The 18,815-nt window shown below is 33.3% G+C and overlaps 1 protein-coding gene across 3 annotated transcripts in view; it reads left to right on the top strand.

Moving 5' to 3' along the window:
- SPATA7 (spermatogenesis associated 7) overlaps window positions 1-18,499 on the top strand; it is a 71,220-nt gene extending 52,721 nt beyond the window's left edge. For 2 of the 3 annotated variants that reach the window (XM_037832131.1, XM_037832130.1), the window contains 8 exons: window positions 3,019-3,152; window positions 7,945-8,423; window positions 9,568-9,634; window positions 11,983-12,098; window positions 13,504-13,557; window positions 14,836-14,913; window positions 17,582-17,639; window positions 17,881-18,499. In XM_037832131.1, coding sequence (XP_037688059.1) covers window positions 3,019-3,152; window positions 7,945-8,423; window positions 9,568-9,634; window positions 11,983-12,098; window positions 13,504-13,557; window positions 14,836-14,913; window positions 17,582-17,639; window positions 17,881-18,471 — 1,577 coding nt within the window. In that variant the 3' untranslated portion in view covers window positions 18,472-18,499. The remainder of the gene's footprint in view (window positions 1-3,018; window positions 3,153-7,944; window positions 8,424-9,567; window positions 9,635-11,982; window positions 12,099-13,503; window positions 13,558-14,835; window positions 14,914-17,581; window positions 17,640-17,880) is intronic. The other variant, XM_037832133.1, reaches the window with a different exon arrangement.
- Window positions 18,500-18,815: the final 316 nt, after the last annotated feature.

The following is an 18,815-nucleotide window of genomic DNA, read 5'->3' as shown; positions in this document are numbered from 1 at the left end:
TGTTGGGAAGTACTCAACAACAATGTAGTTGGTATTTAAAGAGTTGCTCTCATTTTCTGTTTTTAAAATTTAGACTTCACCCTGCTTATTTTTCCATGGTACTTTTGGCTGTTGGTCAGTTAAGGCAGTACGTCTTTTTTGACTTGTAAACAGAGAAAATTGTGTTGACTCTAAGAATTGCAAAGGTTGTAATCTCTACGCTGCAATGTAATTAACAGTTATCGTTGCTTCTTATGTTATAGAGCTGATGTTCATTAGAATTAATAAAGCTAATTTAGCAACAAGTTTTATAGATAGGTGAAAAAGAAATTAATCACTGGATATGAGCCATCTCTTTTATAAGATATATGCTCTCTTTTGTCATAGCAGACTGTCGACTTGATAATTTCAATCTTCATAGTTTCTAAACTAGAATATTTTGAGATAGTTTGTTAAAATAGTTTAAATAATTCCATATTCTAATTCATTAGATAGGCTTTAATTTTTATCAGTTTTATTAAGAAATTACATAGCATGAAATTCATTTTTTAAATGTGCAAATTCTGTGATATTTATTAAATTTAGAGTTGTGCACTATCTCCTCAAAACAGTTTTAAGACATTTTCCCCATCTACTGCCAAAAGATCCTTCGTACCCAATTCTAGCCACTCCCTATTCCCACCCGTCCCTCCAGGAAACCACTAATCTAATTCTGACTCTATAGATTTGCTTTTTCTGTACATTTCATATAAATGGAATCATTATTACTTCATGTTTTTTATTGTTACTAGTATTCCATTACAATAAGGAAATAACTGAAATTGTGGAACTTTAATCCATAACATCCCTTGAAATTACCTATATGACTATTTGTTAAATTGTATTTTGGAAGCTATCACCTTTCTGTATCTATGATATATTTCGCAATAAGGAAATAACTGAAATTGTGAAACTGTAACCCGTAACATTCTTTGAAATTTATTTGCTCTCTAAGTACTTGTTAAATCATACTTTGAAAGTTACCACTGGTCTGTATATATGTTATTTTCACAATAAAAAATGAAATTATTCTCCTCCCTGTAGAAAAGAGAAAATAGTATTCCATTATATGGGCATACCATAATCTGTTTATCCATTCATCCACTGATGGACATTTTGATTGTATTATTTTTTGGCTTTCGTGAATAGTGCTTCTATGAACATTTGCATACAGGTCTTTGTGTGGGATGTATGTTTTCATTTCTCGTGTGTATATACCTAAAAGAGGAATTGCTGGGTCATATAGTAACTTTTAAAGAAACAGGCTGTTTTCCAAAATGGCTACCCAATTTTACATTCCTACCTGCAATGAATGCATTAGGTTTCCAATTTCTCACCATCCTTGCCAACACTTGTTATTGTCTATCTTTTTAATAATAGCCATTCTAGTGGGTGGAAAAGATATCTCATTGTGGTTTTAATTTGCATTTCCCTAGAGACTAATGATGGTAGAGCATTAATTGTTGGCCAATCATGTATCTTCTTTGGTGAAATACCTATTCAAATCTTTTGGCCATTTTTTAAATTAGTTTTTGTCTCATTATTGCATTGTAAAAGTTATTTACGTATCTTGAATACAAATCCCATATTACATATATGATTTGCAGATATTTTTCCCAGTCCTGTGGCTTGTCTGTTTATTTTCTAAAGGTGTCTTTTATAGCCTAAAAGTTTTAAATTTTTACAAGTCCAATTTATCCATTTTTTCTTACCACTTTTGCTTTTAGTGTCATATCTAAGAAATGTTTGCCTACCCCAAGGTCCCAAAGAGTTACTCCCATGTTTTCTTCTATAATTTAACTCTTAACATTTAGGTCTGTAATCCATCTAGAATTGATTTTTTGTGTATCATGTGAGGAGGCTTTACTTTTAAGTGAATATGTTATATGCACTTGTTAATACATGAGAATATTTTTATACTGCCTGGTATCTAGGGCACTGGTATGTCATATTTTTTGTTTATACTCGCTTGTTTTACTTATGAGAAAGATAATAGACCTACCGAGGAAAGTTCTATTTTAATTCACTCATAAACATTACTCTATTTGCTATAATTTAGTTAATACATTCATTAAGTATTTGAGGGATGAATAAGCTGAAAGTAATATTTTAAATGACATTTATTTTAGCATGCTTATAATTTTTCCTGATAATTATAGTTGAAACCTTGAAGTATACATGTAAATTACCTTTGTTTTTGAAGCTTGTAGCAATTTTTATAAATAAATTCTGATTCAAATCAAGGTGATTTGAAGCTTGAAATTGTCTTAGCCAGTAAGTTAGGATAGATTCCATAAATGTGTGTATATTAAATATTTAATTTATATGAAAATACAAGTCATTTTACTCATGGTCAACCTTTTCTTTAACTGAAATTTGTCCATCTTTCATTTTTCTGTCTTTATACAGTGAACAGTCTTTAAGAATAAGTCAGTGATTTACTTAAAGCACACTAAATTTGGAAACTACTTTTTAAATTTGTATTTCAAATGAATAGCAGTTAAGAGAAATAGAAGTCCGCTGGTTTGAATGAAAATGAGTTCTTAAAATAATGCCATGTGTTTGTAAAGTAATATTTTTATTTTAGATGATGGCATTGACAATAATATTGCATTTCGGGGAGAAGTCTATGGACTAATTCAAACTCTACTTTATGCCATTTGGAAATTACAAAGTCACAAACAACATGATTAAGCCTTTCTAATCTTCATAGCTCTATAAATATCTCTATTAGGAATTGCTTTCTTTAAAGCCCTTAGGCTTGGCCAGCTTGTCACTCCTGTTGTGCTTAATTTATTTATAGTATCTATAAATTAAATATTTGTTATCTTAGTTTCTCTTTATCTTTATGGAGGAAGGTATATAGATTTTTAATTTACATCTCAGTAGTGTAAACATTTTTAGCAGGAAAAAATACGTACTCTTTTATTTGTCTTCCAAGACCAAAAATTATTTTTTCTATTGTGTTCCATATTTTAAAAGATTTGTTTTACCCCTTAGATGCAGACCAACAACGAAGAGAGAAACTCAAAAAAGAATTAGCAAAATGTGAAAAGGAGTTGAAATTAGCTAAAACTGCAATGCTGGCTAACTCTAAAAATAATTCCAGCTCATTACTAAACACCCTGCAAGAGGTAAGATTGTATTTTTACCTTTTAAAAGCAATTGTTTCTGTGGTACTTCTTTAGGGTGTAATCTGACTTTTTGTTCATCTACAGACAGAAGAGTTTAAGTTATAAATTTAGATTTTAACATAGAGGGAATTTTACTTGGACCTGTCTTGTAACGTACCCTCTTCTCTTTCCTATGGGGGTCCTTATCGGTCCCGGAGTATTGTCACAGTGTGTTTGTAGTGGTGGCAGCATGACAGGGGAAGCATAACTTTTAAATTTTCAGTTCATGAAGTATGACCCTATACGAATGACACCATTTGCTTCTGTGTCCATTCTTCAGTTTTTGATCTCTTGTCTCTTTAAATGCTTGCTTCTCTGTATTCAGTATTAGCTGCTTGTCACTTTCGGGGCTTCATTCGTAGCTATTGTTCCTTCCATTTAGGAATAGATAATAACAATACCTTTTGAGGAAAACAATGCCAATTTTTGTCACAAAAAAATGAACTTGGTTTGTTCTCATTGAGATGCTTAACTGAAAATTAAACCAGTAAATCTAAACCTAGAAAAACATGGTAATCACGGTTAGTGTTACGAATTTTATTATTTATGCTTATACCTTAGGGTTAGATTATATTTTAGGCTAAAATAAGAAGAGTTCCTGCACTGAAGTCTCTGCTACAGACTAAGTTAATAGCAGAACATTTTCCAGTAAATCTTAGATATTCTTCTATTGTCAATACTTAGTTATTAAACTGGGGAACAAAAAATTTCATGAAAAAGGTTCTTTGGTGTTTTGGGTTTTTTTGCTTTGTTTTGTTTTGTTTTTAGTTTGGTATTTTTAAAATCCCATAGTACGCTTCCAGTTTTTGAAATATCTCACATTTGAATAATGCTTTAAAAATACTCACGCACTGGCAGATTATAGTCTAAAGCTCATCATAATCCTATAAATTAGATATTATCATCCATGTTTACCAGATATGGAAATGGAAGCTCAAGATTCACATAGCTGGCACTTAATTACTCGCAGATAGGTGCTTCTTCAGCTGTGAGCTAACTTGAACCCATGTCTTTTGACCTTAAGTCCAGAATGCATCTTGAGTAGAAGCTGCTCATTTTGCTACGCTATCAGTCATTTTGATTTCTTCTTTTTGAAGTCTCTCCGAGTCTTTTGCCCATTTTATATTGCTTTGTCAATATTTTTCTCAGGGAGCTGTTAAAGTTCTTTTTATGAATTAGATAATGGATCTCTGTAATATGTTTTTCAAATATTTTGTCTCAGTTTGTGGTTTTTCTTCTCTTCTGTTATCTTTTGATCAGCAGACGTTCTTTACAGCTAAAGTTTTTATGTATTATTTAAGAAATTCTTCCTACCCACAACATAATGGAGATATTCTCCTATATTCTAGTCTAAGAGCCTTTATAACTTTCATTCTTCCATTTTTTATTATTTTCACCAGAGATTTGTCTGTTTTATTTAATCTTTGGACCATCTAATATATTCAGGAGATAGTTGGATATAAGGGCTTGCATCAGGAAAGATGTCCAGACCGAAGACAAGTTTGGGAGTTATCAGTGAAGCTACGAATATGATTGAGAGCATTCACTGAAAAGGTGCTTTAAAAAGAAAATGCTTGATTTAGCCTCTGAACATAGTAGCAGTTTTATACATGAGATCATATATCAAAAACCTTTTATTTTTAAAATTGCCAGCACTGACCCTGGTAAAGAACACAGACCTGGTTTTGATTTTCACTTCACTGAACATGAGGGCCTGTAAATATGGGAGTGCTGCAGGATAATTTGCTCTGTCCAGCCTACTTACCCAACTTACAATATTGAATCTACTCACAAGTAAATCATTTTGCATCTCCTATCCATTTGACAAAAATACCTTTAAAAAATGTTTTTCCCTTGTTTATTTCTATTGAGATTATAAATTAAACACTGTTGCTGTGTTTTCTCTAGTGACCCTCAGTTCTTTAAAACAAGAATGTAAAGTATAGAAATTATTACTTTTGTTTTAAATAATTTCAATAATATTTTTTAATATGGTAGAGATCAACTCCAAACTACTCAAGTGTTCTTGAAATTGCCTTGTCTCATACTCCTGACTCTTATACTAGCACATTCGGGACCCTCCTGGGCCTTTAAAATCTTCTCCCTGTACCCCCCCCCCCCCCATAGAGTTATTTGTCACTTCATTAGTGCTCCCAATACTACTCACTCTCTTTGTTAGGGTAGCCCTCATTATGTGGCATTAAGAGTAATTGCATATGTCACTGTAACCCATATTTCTGAATAAGTCTGTAAAACATTTTGAAAGTAGTATAAAATAGAGAAAATAAACAGCTATCATTTCTTTTACAATATATTATTTGAAACAATTTTGCAAAACGAGTATTGGTCAAATTTTAAAATAATTTGTACCCATTCTATTTTGCAATTGAATTGATTCCTCAGCTATTTTTAAATCTGACAATTGGAAATCTTTGTACACTATTTCTTCTGACATTGTCCCTGAAAAAGGTTTGGTATTGAGTGCTGTGATTATAAAATTGGATAAATGTTCTTGATGTAAAAACCAGTGAATATGTAAACTATGTAATTATTATCACCTGTAAATAAATTCTTAAATCACAGACACAGTTTGCAACACGTCATACTGAACTGTCAGAATGACATAAGAAAGTGAAAGTTGGTGAGATTACCACCAGAATTTTTGTTTCATTGGCACATATTGATGAATTCTTTTCTGATCTCAGAACTTTACAGTGATCTGCTATTCAAGTTTTGATGACTTTACCAGTGTGTTACACATTTACTGTGCAAATTATATCCTTCCAAGCTTTCTGATACTTATAACAAAGGAAAAAATTATACAGTCTCAAAGCAGATTGGTACAGTTGATTTCATATTGTGTTCTATTGGTTTCCAAGGAAAGATAAAGTTGGTAGGGTTTCTGAGACCTAATAAATACAGAAGAGTTTCATGCCCTTCTAATCAGTTCAGAAGCAATTTTTCCAGCCCATTTCAGACAGATGAGAATTTATTTCTATCTTAAAAGACTTTCTCTGGTGTTTCATTTTGTTTATTAAATAATTATTACTGCCAAGAATTTCCTTCCAGGCAATCCAATGCCTTATACCTTTTTGCTTGCTCTGATCTCAGCTTGTATCATTCCTGTAAGCATAAAAAAAATCCTGCAATTATTATTTAATAGTCCGATAGGATTTTTTAGGTTGTACAGAAAAATATCTTCCCAAGAAGACAAGTTCTTCTAGTAAGTATATAAACTGTAGTTTAAGTATAGTTTGGGAACATTTTTTAAAACTAATACATTGAAGGATGTCATTTACCAAATAGAACCCTCATGTCTCACAATTTAATGCAAAAATATTTGCTCTGAGTGATTTTGCCTGGTGTCTGGGAGTGGAATGGATAGTAGTTGGAAAGGAAATTGTTTGATTTATTTTATGCTAGACTGACTATGCAGTTATCTGCAATTTTGTTACTTAAACAAATTCTTAGGATAGCTCACTTATCCACAACAGGAAAGGGGTTAAAATCAGTTTAATATTCCTGATGTTGCAAAAAATCTAAGATTACATAATTTTCAAATAAGTATTTTAAATAGGTAGTATGAAGTAATACTGAGGAGCAGAAGCCCAGCCAGGGTTCCAGTCTGTAGACTCTGTGCCTCATTTCTTAATCAATAAAATAGAGATGATAATTGTACAACCACCCAGAAGCTGATGTGAGACTTGAATGAGTTAACACATGTAAATTAGTTAGAACAATCCCTTGCACTTAGTATGTACTCCATATATATTAGTAGCAGTGATAGAAGTTCTTCATATTATTCCTCTTTTATTCTACTCAGTGGCAAGAACAGTACCTTGCACACAGGAAGCATTCTGCTTTTGCCTTATTCATCTTACATCTTTATTTCCTCCCCACCCCCATTCCATGAGCTTGTGGGACAGATGCAACTGGCTAATAAACCTAAGTCACAGTCCTCAATTTCTGGTCCATTTAACTTCCCCTCTACTAAATAAAGTGCATCTGAATTTTATAAACTATAGGTGACCATAAAGTCTGGAATCATAAGCAAGGCATCATGGGCATCTTCAGTCAGTAAAAGAATAAAATATTATCTAAGCTTTTAGACTTTATGGACACCCTGTAGAAATGGTTCTCCTACAAATTAAAAAAAAAAAAAAAAACTAGAGCAGTCCAAAATGCTGCCCTTTTCAAATATGAGAAGTTGAAAAACATACATGAATTTTTTATGGAATAAGTATTTATCATATTTAAAATATCAGTTACTTAATTCAGGGCCCCATATTTTGTGAAGAGAAGTTCCTTTTCATTTCTTCAAAGGCTTGAAGTCACAGAGAAACTGCTGGCACTGAAGCCTCTGATAATGACAAGACTGGAAGGTGAGGATGTGGCCACCAACAGTTGTTGAAAAAAGGGATACTGCTCAGAGTTGGTTTGAAAACTTCCAGATTATATATCAGTAGATCTCAGTACACAAGTTCAAGACCCCAAATATAGATCTACGTTATTAATCATTCTTTTACTGTCAGAAAGGAAAACAATTGCTGTTAATTATATTTAGAATTATATTCTTATGTCTTCATATTTCAAAACTTTGATCAGAACTTCATATAATATGGTAACATCTTTGAGAACATGTGAGTTAATTTCTAGACCCCTGAGGTGACCATTTTTGGATGTATAATCTGGAGATCCCCAATTACATGAATTTGTAAATGCAATTGATGACTATCAAACCAAATGTTCTTAGCCCTCAGGGGAACCACAAGACAAGGATGATGTGTTAATAAGAGAAGTAAATGAATTTCCGTCCTTTGCAAGGTCACCAGTACTTTCCGCAGAGAGACTACTACGTCTAGGTCTGCCTAAATCCAGTAAAGTCCTTAGAAATGGTACTGAGAAGAACTCCGCTTCCTCCCTCTCCAGTGTGGATTACACAGGCTCTGGGCCCAGAAAACCATGCTCTGGAACCATGTATGGCAAAGGGACCAGGAGTGCATTCCCAAATTCCAACCGGTTTCAGTTAGTTATTTCAAAAGCACCCAGCGGGGATCTTTTGGATAAACATTCTGAACTCTTTTCTAACAAACAGTTGCCATTTACGCCACGCACTTTAAAAACAGAAGCAACATCTTTCCTGTCTCAGTATCGATATTATACACCTGCTAAAAGAAGAAAGGATTTTACAGATCAGCGGATAGAAGCCGAAACCCAGACTGAACTGAGCAGGTATGGTGCATCAACACCAATAGTAAGTCTTTCGGGATGTTGTAAAATTAAGTAGTATTCCTTATTTTATATCATAGACCTTATATGCAAGATTTAAGGTCTGGTAGTATATACCCTTTTGATTGGAATGAGATTAATGTGACTTCATTTTGCGTGTATCTTTAAAACCATTAGAATAGTCCAAAAAAGGAAGTAGTTAATTATTAAACTTATCAAGCTCCTACTATATATGAATATGGCTTATTGTAATGTATTGTTTTAAACGTGGTCCTAGATCTTGTGTATGTTTGTAAATATTACATTTTTCTCAGCATTCTTAAACTGTGACCAGACAGCATTTGTGTAAATATGTCTATTGATTCATGTGAAAAATAGCAAAACAATGGGTTAGAAGGGGAAAAAAAAAAACACCCGTTATCCAACTATCTCTGGACCCCCCTTTCCTGCAACTTTTCAGCCCTGGTCTTGTATTGTGTAGAACAACTACCCAGGAATAGCTTATACAATTGAGGTAATTTCTGCAAATAAGTATAATTGTACCCCAACAGTGTTTTCACTTGCAATAGAGCCTAGTACATAATAAATGTTCAGTAAAAGATTGCCAAATGAATAAAGAAACAAATCTTGTGTGTGAACTGATTTGTGATTGTTTTTCCTAGTGTTACATGAACAAATACTTATCTGATACTCGGTTTTAGTTATTTTGGAAAGTAAAATAGAAAAATTAAGACAAACATTCTCTTCTCTGAATATAGATAAGATACATCTATAGATAAGATATAGATAAGTAGTATCAGATGAGTTTGCATACATTTAATCAAAGATTTAAGAAATTAAGTCTAAGAACTTGTCAGGTGGGGGAGAGATGAGGAAAACATCCTTTTCTGATTATAATTGCTTGTGAGGAAAATATTCCATATTTTCCTAGTTCTCTTTTGTCCAACTAAAATCTTGCTAATGTTCAACAAAGGAAAAAGAAGCATATGAATCTAAACCATATATATTTCCTGATTATATTACTGGAAATTACACATTTTTATAAGAATAGATGGATCTCCTTTTCTTATTTTTTCCTAGACAATAAAGCTCATTATCACAGTGTTTATATTTTGAAGGCTTAATCATTTCTTTTAAAATATTACAGCTTTAAATCTGATTTTGAGACAGCCGAGACTAAGAGTTTGACAGATTCTGAAGTGAACATAAAGCAGGTAATAAAATAAGATCTTTTTGTGACACCACTTTTGAAATACAGGTGCTTTAACTTAAATAGAATATGTATAGCTATTTGGGGTCATTGTTTTTGGATGAGTATGAGGACTGTGAAGTGCCATCTCTTGATGGCACTTGTTGTATATGATATAGCCAGTCTACAGAAGTTTGCCTATTTACAGATGGTTATGGCACTCTGCAAATGGCCAGATGGATCCTGCCTGATATGGGAAATCATTTAATAGCATCTTTTTTGGATGGTTGATTTGCTGGCTGGGTAGATGGATGGGTGAATAAAATACCTAAGTATTATTTTCAAAGATGAAGTCTTGATCACTGAAGGTGCCAGCAAAGTTGTGTAGAAGTTACTTAAGTTTTTATGCCTGTATTCTTTCAAGGAATTGCCACCAGTTATTGAAGAAGAAATGAATATCCTTCTCGTGTATGCTTCTACTTTTTCTCAGTAATAAAGCTCTTATTATAGTGTTTATATGTTGAAGGCTTCGCAGTTATTTCCTTTAAAATATTATAGCTTTAATCTGATTTCAAGGCAAACTGATCTTTTTTTTAATCTTTATTTTTTGGGGTGTCAGTCATCCACTTATGTCCTAATTTAAATTGTTTGTAGAAGTGATTTGTCCCTATTAAAATTTCAAACATAGGCTTATGGCTAGAAGAATAAAATAAACCCCCATCTACTTCCTCTTCCCTTCTGAAAATGGGTAGAGAATTGCAGTTTTACACCTTAATACTTAATAGCTATTTAACATAAGGGCCTGCCACTTAAGGACCAAGGACAGATCACATATGCTCTGAGAGCTACGTTTCCTCATGCAGAAAAACTGTACTTACCTTGTAGTGTCATTGGGAGGAATAAATGATGTAGGTAAAGTGGCTAATAAACGATGGCTGTTCTGATTGCTAATGCTGCCGTTATGCAAAATGCCAGAAATGGATTGGTTTTTTTAAAGGGGATTTATTCAGTTAAAAATTTGGCAGTCCTAAGGCCATGAAAGTGTCCAAACTAAGGCATCAACAAGATGACACCTTCAGGGAAGAATGGCCAATGGTGGCCAGAACACCTCTGTCAGCTGGGAAGGCATGTGGTTGATGTCTGCTATCCTTTGCTCCCAGGTTGCGTTTCAAAATGGCTTTCTCCAAAATGTCTCTGGGTTTCAATTAGCGTCTTTCTGTCCACATATCCAAGCATCTCTAAGCGTCTGTATGCATCTCTTGGGGCGTGTTTTCGTTTTCCTCTCTTAGCTTCTCCAGAGCAAACTCTGGGCTAGCATCTCAAAGCATCAGCAAGCAACTCTGTTAGCTTCCAAGCATGTAACATCTGTATGTCCTGGCTTAGCATATCCTGGGACTTTTTCCTTTCTGCTCTCTGTGAGAGCTCCTTTTAAAGGACTCCAGTAAACTAATCAAGACCTGTCCAGAATGGGCAGAGTCAAATCTCCATGGAAACATTCAATCAAGATGTCACACCCTAATCAAAAAGATTAACCAATCTGCCCCCACAAGACTGTATTAAAGAATTTGGCTTTTTCTGGGGGACATAATATATACAGACTGGCACAATGGCTATCACTAGCTTGAGCATTATTAGCTCTGTAGATAACAAAATAAACTAAAAAAGTCCATTTTTATTACATTGTATTTGAAATGTTTACCCATAACCCTGCAAGAATAAGGTGTGTCTATAGGCCCATAACCAATACCTACCACTAGCAGTTGACTCAAGGAAGCCTGTAGAATAATAGCTGTAACAGACCCACATTTTTACAGCACCTTTTAAACTAAAGCACTATGCATACATAAGTTATCAATATAAAGATTAAATCTAATAATGCAAGTAAATGCTTGGCACAGCATGTGGCACACAGGATTCTGTAAAAATAAGCTACCATTTGGTTTGTTAATATTATTGTTCATGTTTCCAGTGCTACCACTGTCTACATATTTGATATCTTGGCATTTGAAACAGATGGGCTGCTTGCATTTCTAAGTAATGGGATTTTTTTCTCAAGTGTACTTAAAACTTGTAAATTTTCTTCATCTTCTCTTTATATGTTTATTTGTAGTGATTTCTTAACATTTAAAATGTTTCTCTTTTCATTAAAATGCAAGAGCCAAGAAGTTTGATCTTTAAACAAGTTTGAAAACAAAGTGGTAATTGGTTAGAAAAATGATCCTAGAACACCCCTTTATTGTAACAATATCAGTTACTTTTACCTCCTGGAGATTTCCCTTCTCTTTCTTTGACTATTTTGCAATTTTCTGTGTTTTTAATTTCTGCTTTCATGATGTATTTTTGAAGGAAAATATTTTCTTATTGCATCCCCAGGCACCTAGATGTATAACATGTGATACCAAAGACAAAATAACCCCTTTACCTTTACAAGGGCCTGGCTTGATGTGGGACAGGATTAAAGATGATACTCTTCAGCCTTCCTTACCAAGGTAAACACTCACAGGGGACACAATTTCAACATCTTGTAGAACAGACATATAGTATGTGTAACACAAGTACTGTTTTAATTATATGCTGTAATATTCTTTTCGATATCGTGCAATTCAATGGCAGTGTTAGTTTTACTAAAGAAAATTTACAAAGTTAGTGCATGATAAAAGTTTAAATGCATCAGTCATGCTTATCCACTACTAAAGGAAATAGATACACTAGCTTGAATTATTTGCCATCGCAGTAATTCATATAAAGGATTTTTCCCAACAAGTCCTCTAGCAGTGATGCTAGCCAATTTACATGACACAAATAGTACTGAAGAATCTTACCATTTGAGGAGCCATAATTTGTGATTTTGAGTATTTACAATATGGTAGTGCTTCATCTATCCATGCTGTGTGGAGGTGCCTTTTTAAAAACGATTCATCATGTTTAGTAATTCTGGAATACTGAACCTAAGCAAAAAATGATAGGTCAGCAGGTGGTAAAGAACCTAAAAGATGATAGTTTTATCTATCAAAATGCATTTCAAGGATTGGGAATTGGATATGAGATGAAGGGAGCAGCAGAAAGGAAAAGATTTAAAAGAGCAAAAATGAGATACTAAGTAGCAGTCCAGAAGGCAAGCTCATGCTACCCCATGGGCCCAGCTCCTCCCTCAGGCCTATTCTAGGGAGATCTCATCTCTAAGGCTATGTGGGAGGTCATTGCTAACCTCTTTGCCCTCGAAATTCTTGGGGCTTCAGTGTTCCTAAGCTACTCTTGAGCCAGTCTTCAGTGAATATAAAGAATGACCTAAAGAGAGGAATATTTTTTTTTTTCTGGTAGTTTCTGTCTAAAAGTAAAATGAAGTGTTGTAATTGAATATACCTGAACAAAGAGCTTAGAATTAACTAATGGTGACATAACTGAAAAATGACAAAATTTACCGTAATTACCCAACTTAACAGAAGATTACCAGAGGTAAATAAGCTGTTTTCAGCATTATTTATATGTTAACCTTAGTCAAATTGTCACTGTTTCTACTAGGGAAGTGGTATGGTATAGTTAAAAAAAAAAAAGGATTGTGAGTTTGTAATTAGAAGACTAAAAAATTTGCCTTGGCTACTTTTAGTAAGCAACTTTGTGGTTACTTTACTTTTCATAAGTAATGTGTAACCTTATAGTAAGTAACATGTGACCTTGGCAAGTTCTTTAGCCTCTCTGATCCTCAGTGACCTCACTAGTACATGGGAAAAATAATACCTACCTAACATGCCTGACAGGGTTGTTTTGAAGATAAATTAAATTATGGATATGAAAGAGCTTACTAAACTCTGAAAAGTACTGTTACTAATTTATAATATTGAACATTCATCATAAGCCAACCATTGTTTCACGTGCATGTTTTAATTTTCCCAGGACAGTACCTCAATATTCCCTGCAGCCTTCTTTAAGGAGAAAAATCTACTCTGAGTAAGACCTTTTTTATCTCCTTGTTTTGCCTAGTGGGAATAAGGAATTAAGAATCCAACAAGCAAACCATTATTAATTGTCAGGATTGATCACTAACCTCTCTTACAACCAGAATTTTCTGAAGTAATTATTGATCCTTCTTTTTCATTCTCAGTGGAAATTTGTCCCTAAGTTAATACCTGATATTTTTTAATAATTAGTACCCATAATCCTTGTATATTTTTACAAATAAAAATTATAAAATTAATAATAATAAAGAGTTTTAGAGAAATGCAGACTTTCAGTAGCCAAAGATATTCTTCCTAGAGGTTTCTAACCTTACCAGTTCTTTGCAGATGTTATGTACCTAGGTTTTAATGTTGTTTTAATTAAACTATATATTTTTAGGGAAAATAATCTATTTTATAGTCTTTCATTTATTCCCACACTTGCTGTTTAAATATTAGAGCCCATGAATCAATTTGTAACTTTTTATTGGACGTTTAATCATCTGATTTGCTTATTATTAACTCCTCCCCTTATTTATTTAGTAGTTGAATAGTTACTTTCTGTTAACATTTTCTATTAATTCACTAATTTCAACTAATTAAAACCAAACTACAATAATATCCTAATTTTTAGTAGCTACTAAAAGATAGCTGTTTCATAAGATAATGTAATACAGAAATGTCCAAGTGAGTAAAAGTTAACGTTATCATTATGTACACACAAATATTCCTACTCCTCTCTAAACATTTTGAAGAAAAAATAAATTTTTCCCCTCAATAAATTTCTCAACTTTAAAACAAGACACTTTCCTAGGAGCAGAAAGGATTTCATAAAGTTCCAGCTTCTCTGAACAATTTTCTTTTTTCCCCTTCCTGCAAGTTCCTCGGAGAACAGCTCATGCCTCTGCTTGCTAGTCATGGTCAGGAGCCAATAGAAATTTCAAACACTAACCAGGAGCATTTGCTCCAAAGGGATCACATTTGATTGCCCTCTTGCCTTTGGTTGCTCTGATTGTTTTGTTTTGTTTAATCCCTGTGTATTTTTTATGGCTTTAGATGTTGCAGGCATATATGATATTCCATTAGATAATATTTTCTTTTTTAAATAAATATTCTTGCATAATTTGAGAAGGTATTCATGTTCATTTTTATAATATTCCCCTTAATGACATGAATGGATAGAAGTAATTTATAATAGTAAAAATAGATATTTCCAATTAGATACTCATGTTTCCTATAATTTTCAGAGTCAGCAATAAATTTTATGCTACATTTTGCCTTGTCTTCACAGTGAAGAAGAACTGTTGTATTTGAATTTCATTGAAGATATAACAGATGACATTTTGAAACTTGGTTTATTTTCAAACAGGTTAGGTATTTTTTAATTGTATTATGGTGGTTGAAGAGGGCATTAAGGGCTCTTAATAGCTATTTTTAAAAAGTTCTTTCTCATATTAGATGAAATGTAAAATTACATTGCTTTTTGAGAGAATGATATTCTTGTAATTGATAGCAAATTCTAAAGAACGTTTAGTTCATACTCTAAGGCAAGTTCACAGTTTGGGGAAGTTATAGAAAAGAATAGACGTTTTATTTACTTAGATACTATTTTACCTTTTGGTTATAACAGACTAATAAAATAAACTAAATTTTTATTCCTCCTTTCAAAGCTTCATAAGCCCATTTTACTATCTGAACCTCTCATGAAAATCAAAGGCATTTTTGTTAAACCGGTTACTAGTAATAGATCTGGAAATATGAAAAAAAAATTAAAACTAGGTTTACACACTCTAAGGGAAATGGAAAGTTTACAAAATCAGATTAAGCATGTCATTCCTTAAGGAAACTGTGTGATTCTGTATCTGGCTTCAAAATTTGTGTATCTAAAATTCACTGGGCACTGGGCCTCACTTTATGTTATATATATCATAAGTCCCTATTATGTATGCTACGTGCTTTCTCTGCATAGTAATATGCCTAGCCCAGACATTTCTAATGAATTATTTCTATCCCGTCAAGATTTTTTTTATTTAAAGCAAATATTTTCATTATTGGGATAAAAAGATAAATCAAAAAGACCTAAGGTGTTTGGCAAAAATTGTATTTATCTCTTCCATGTTAAAAATGTTGCATGAAAATCATGTAAGTAAATACAACTTTAAATTTTTTTCAAATTTAAGGCTGTTCACTGCAGCATTTTTTAAAGTTCAGTTTTATTAAGATATAGTTGCATACCATACAATCATCCATGATGTACAATCAGCTGTTCACAGTACCATCATATAGTTGTGCATTCATCACCCCAATCTATTTTTGAATATTTTCCTTATACCAGAAAGAATCAGAATAAGAATAAAAAACAAAAATAAAAAAGAACACCCAAATCATCCCCCCCATCCCACCCTATTTTTCATTTAGTTTTTGTCCCCATTTTTCTACTCATCCATCCATACACTCGATAAAGGGAGTGTGGTCCACAGGTTTTCACAATCACATTGTCACCCCTTTTAATCTACATTGTTATACGATCGTCTTCAAGAATAAAAGCTACTGGGTTGGAATTTCGTAGTTTCAGGTATTTACTTCTAGCTATTCCAATACGTTAAAACATAAAAAGTGTTGTCTATATAGTGTGTAAGAATATCCACCAGAGTGACCTCTCAACTCCATTTGAAATCTTCAGCCACTGAAGCTTTATTTCATTTCATTTCGCATTACCCTTTTGGTCAAGAAGATGTTCTCAATCCCACGATGCCGGTCCAGATTCATCCCCGGGAGTCATATCCTGCATTGCCAGGGAGATTTACACCCCTGGGAATCAGCTCCCACGTAGCAGGGGAGGCCAATAAGATCACCTGCCAAGGTGGCTTAGTTTGAGAGAGAGAGGGCCACATCTGAGCAACAAAGAGGCATTCAGGGCGCTCTTAAGCATTTTTTTATAATTGCAAAAAAAAGGGAATAATCTCTGTGTTGGATAGTAAAGGATTAGTTGAAGAAACTGTAGTATATCCATGAGAGTGTTGTTCAGGTATTAAAAATGATGTAGAAGTCAATTTATTGATACAGGAAGATATTACCAATATATTGTTGATTAGAAAAAACAAAATAATCAAACCAAATATGTATTGTTTGATCCTAGTTTTGTTAAAGAAATGTATAAAAATATGCCTAGAAGTGAATATTCCAGAATGTGTTAAGTAGTTATAAAAAGTAGAATAAAAATCTCCTGAACTGAAAAGTTTTCCTGCTGAAAAACTTAGAATTAATAAAGCTAATATTGGTTCATAACTTAATTGATTATAATAAGTAATAACAGAAGAAATTAGTTGTTTTTCAAGAACACTTGATATATTAATGTGAGAAAATTGGCAAGCATGGTATAATTGAAAGAATAAATTCTCTGGAGCCAGACACATCTGGGTTGAATTCTCTTAATGGCTTTGACCTCAAGGGAGAGTAAATTAAACATCTTAGAGATGTAGTTTTCTCATGTTTAAATTATTTTTATAATACCTTTCTCTCCCAGTATTGTCAGGATTAGAGGTATAATGATTATTGTGTGTCTAGCACAATTGTCTATTGTCTAGTGGTGCTTAATAAGTGATAGCTGTTATGTTGTTACATAGATTTTCCATCAGTGGAATTTCTTTGAAGTGTACTTTAGGAAACATTTAAAATAATTCTTTGCTTTATAAGAGAATTTTCCTTAAGGTCTGGTTTTTTGGGATATGGATGTGTGTATGTGTGTGAGAGAAAGAGACAGTATTTTCATACCTCATTTAATTGTATTCACAGAAATGTATGTAGCACAAAATCTTTCAAAAACATTGATGTCCATTATATAACCTGAAGCAAAGGCATAGTAGAAGCCATACTAGCTTCCATGTTAGAGAACTTGACAGTTTCAGCTTTGGAGATAAAAAGATTAATCTAAAAATTATTTTCCAACTTTTTGTAGTTTAGTTATTACATAGCTATTTTATATTTAGTTGATCTCCTGATTTTGAGACATTAACATTTTTATTTATTATTTGTAGGTTTTTAGAACGACTGTTTGAGCGACATATAAGACAAAATAAGCATCATTTGGAGGAGGTTTGTCTTTCTTTAGAACTTCATTAGAAAAATTCTAATGTAGAAATAATTTTAACATTTTTCCCTACCCTCAAAGAATGCATTAAAAGCCAGCACTTTTCTTCCCTAGCCTTCCTTTGTTTTTGGTGGGGAGTAGTAGAAGAGGAAGTATTAGTCCTGCTGGGATTAGCAATAATGCAAGCAAAAGTCATTCAATTTGATGAAATTAATGTAACTGTTCTCTTCTTTTTCCTAATTCTAGGAAAAAATGCGCCATCTGCTGCAGGTCCTAAAGGTGGACTTAGGCTGCACGCCCAAGGAAAACTCAGCATCAGTTAACCTAGATGCTGTGAATACTTTGAATTTATTTGATTTTGAAAAAGCTGAGAATTCAGAACAAAATGAATATCAAATTGAAAGTGAAGTATCAGTTCAACAAGAACGTCAAGAATACCAAAAGGCTTTGGATATGTTATTGTCTGCACAGAGGGATGAGAACGAGATGTGCTCTTCATCAAATGAATTTTTCCTGCCCGTCTGTAAAACAAAGCATTCAGAAGAGGTTATAATTGAACGGGTGAATGATGAAACAAATTTTGAGCCTTCAACATGGTTTGAAAAAAATCCAAGTGCTTCAGACAGCTTAACAGACCCAGAAACCTCTGTGAATGTCATTGAAGTTGATAGTGACATTGAAAAGGTTGAGACTTCAGATGAATTAGCTTGTTTCAGCTCAGCACTCTCCCATTCCAATCAGTTCTCCAGGGTCAAGGGTGTCAATAATCATGGCATGGAAGGGCCAACTCTTAAAATCATGGACATGACCATTGAGGACTGCCCTTTGGAAGTTTGATCTTCGTTAATAAATATCTCAAATGACAGGTAACTGGATACTCCTCTTTTTTTTTTCCTTTTATATATTAGAGTTTCTGTATTAGTTTCCATGCTGTATAATAAATTACAACAAACTTAGTAGCTTAAAACAATACACATTTATTATTTATCCCCCAGTTTCTGTGCATCAGGAGTCTAAGCACAACTTAGTTGGGACCTCTGCTCTGGGTCTCACAAGTTTGCAACCTAGGTGTTGGTCAGGGCTGTGGTCTCGTTTAGAGGCTCAACCGAAAGAAAATCTGCTTCAGTACTCCTTCTGATTGTTGGCAGAATTCATTTCCTTGTGGCTATCAGTCAAAGTCT

This window comes from Choloepus didactylus, chromosome 4, assembly GCF_015220235.1.
Source record: "Choloepus didactylus isolate mChoDid1 chromosome 4, mChoDid1.pri, whole genome shotgun sequence".
Taxonomy (NCBI): domain Eukaryota; kingdom Metazoa; phylum Chordata; class Mammalia; order Pilosa; family Megalonychidae; genus Choloepus; species Choloepus didactylus.
Note: the sequence above shows the minus strand (reverse complement) of the source record. Positions and strands in the feature narration are given on the sequence as shown.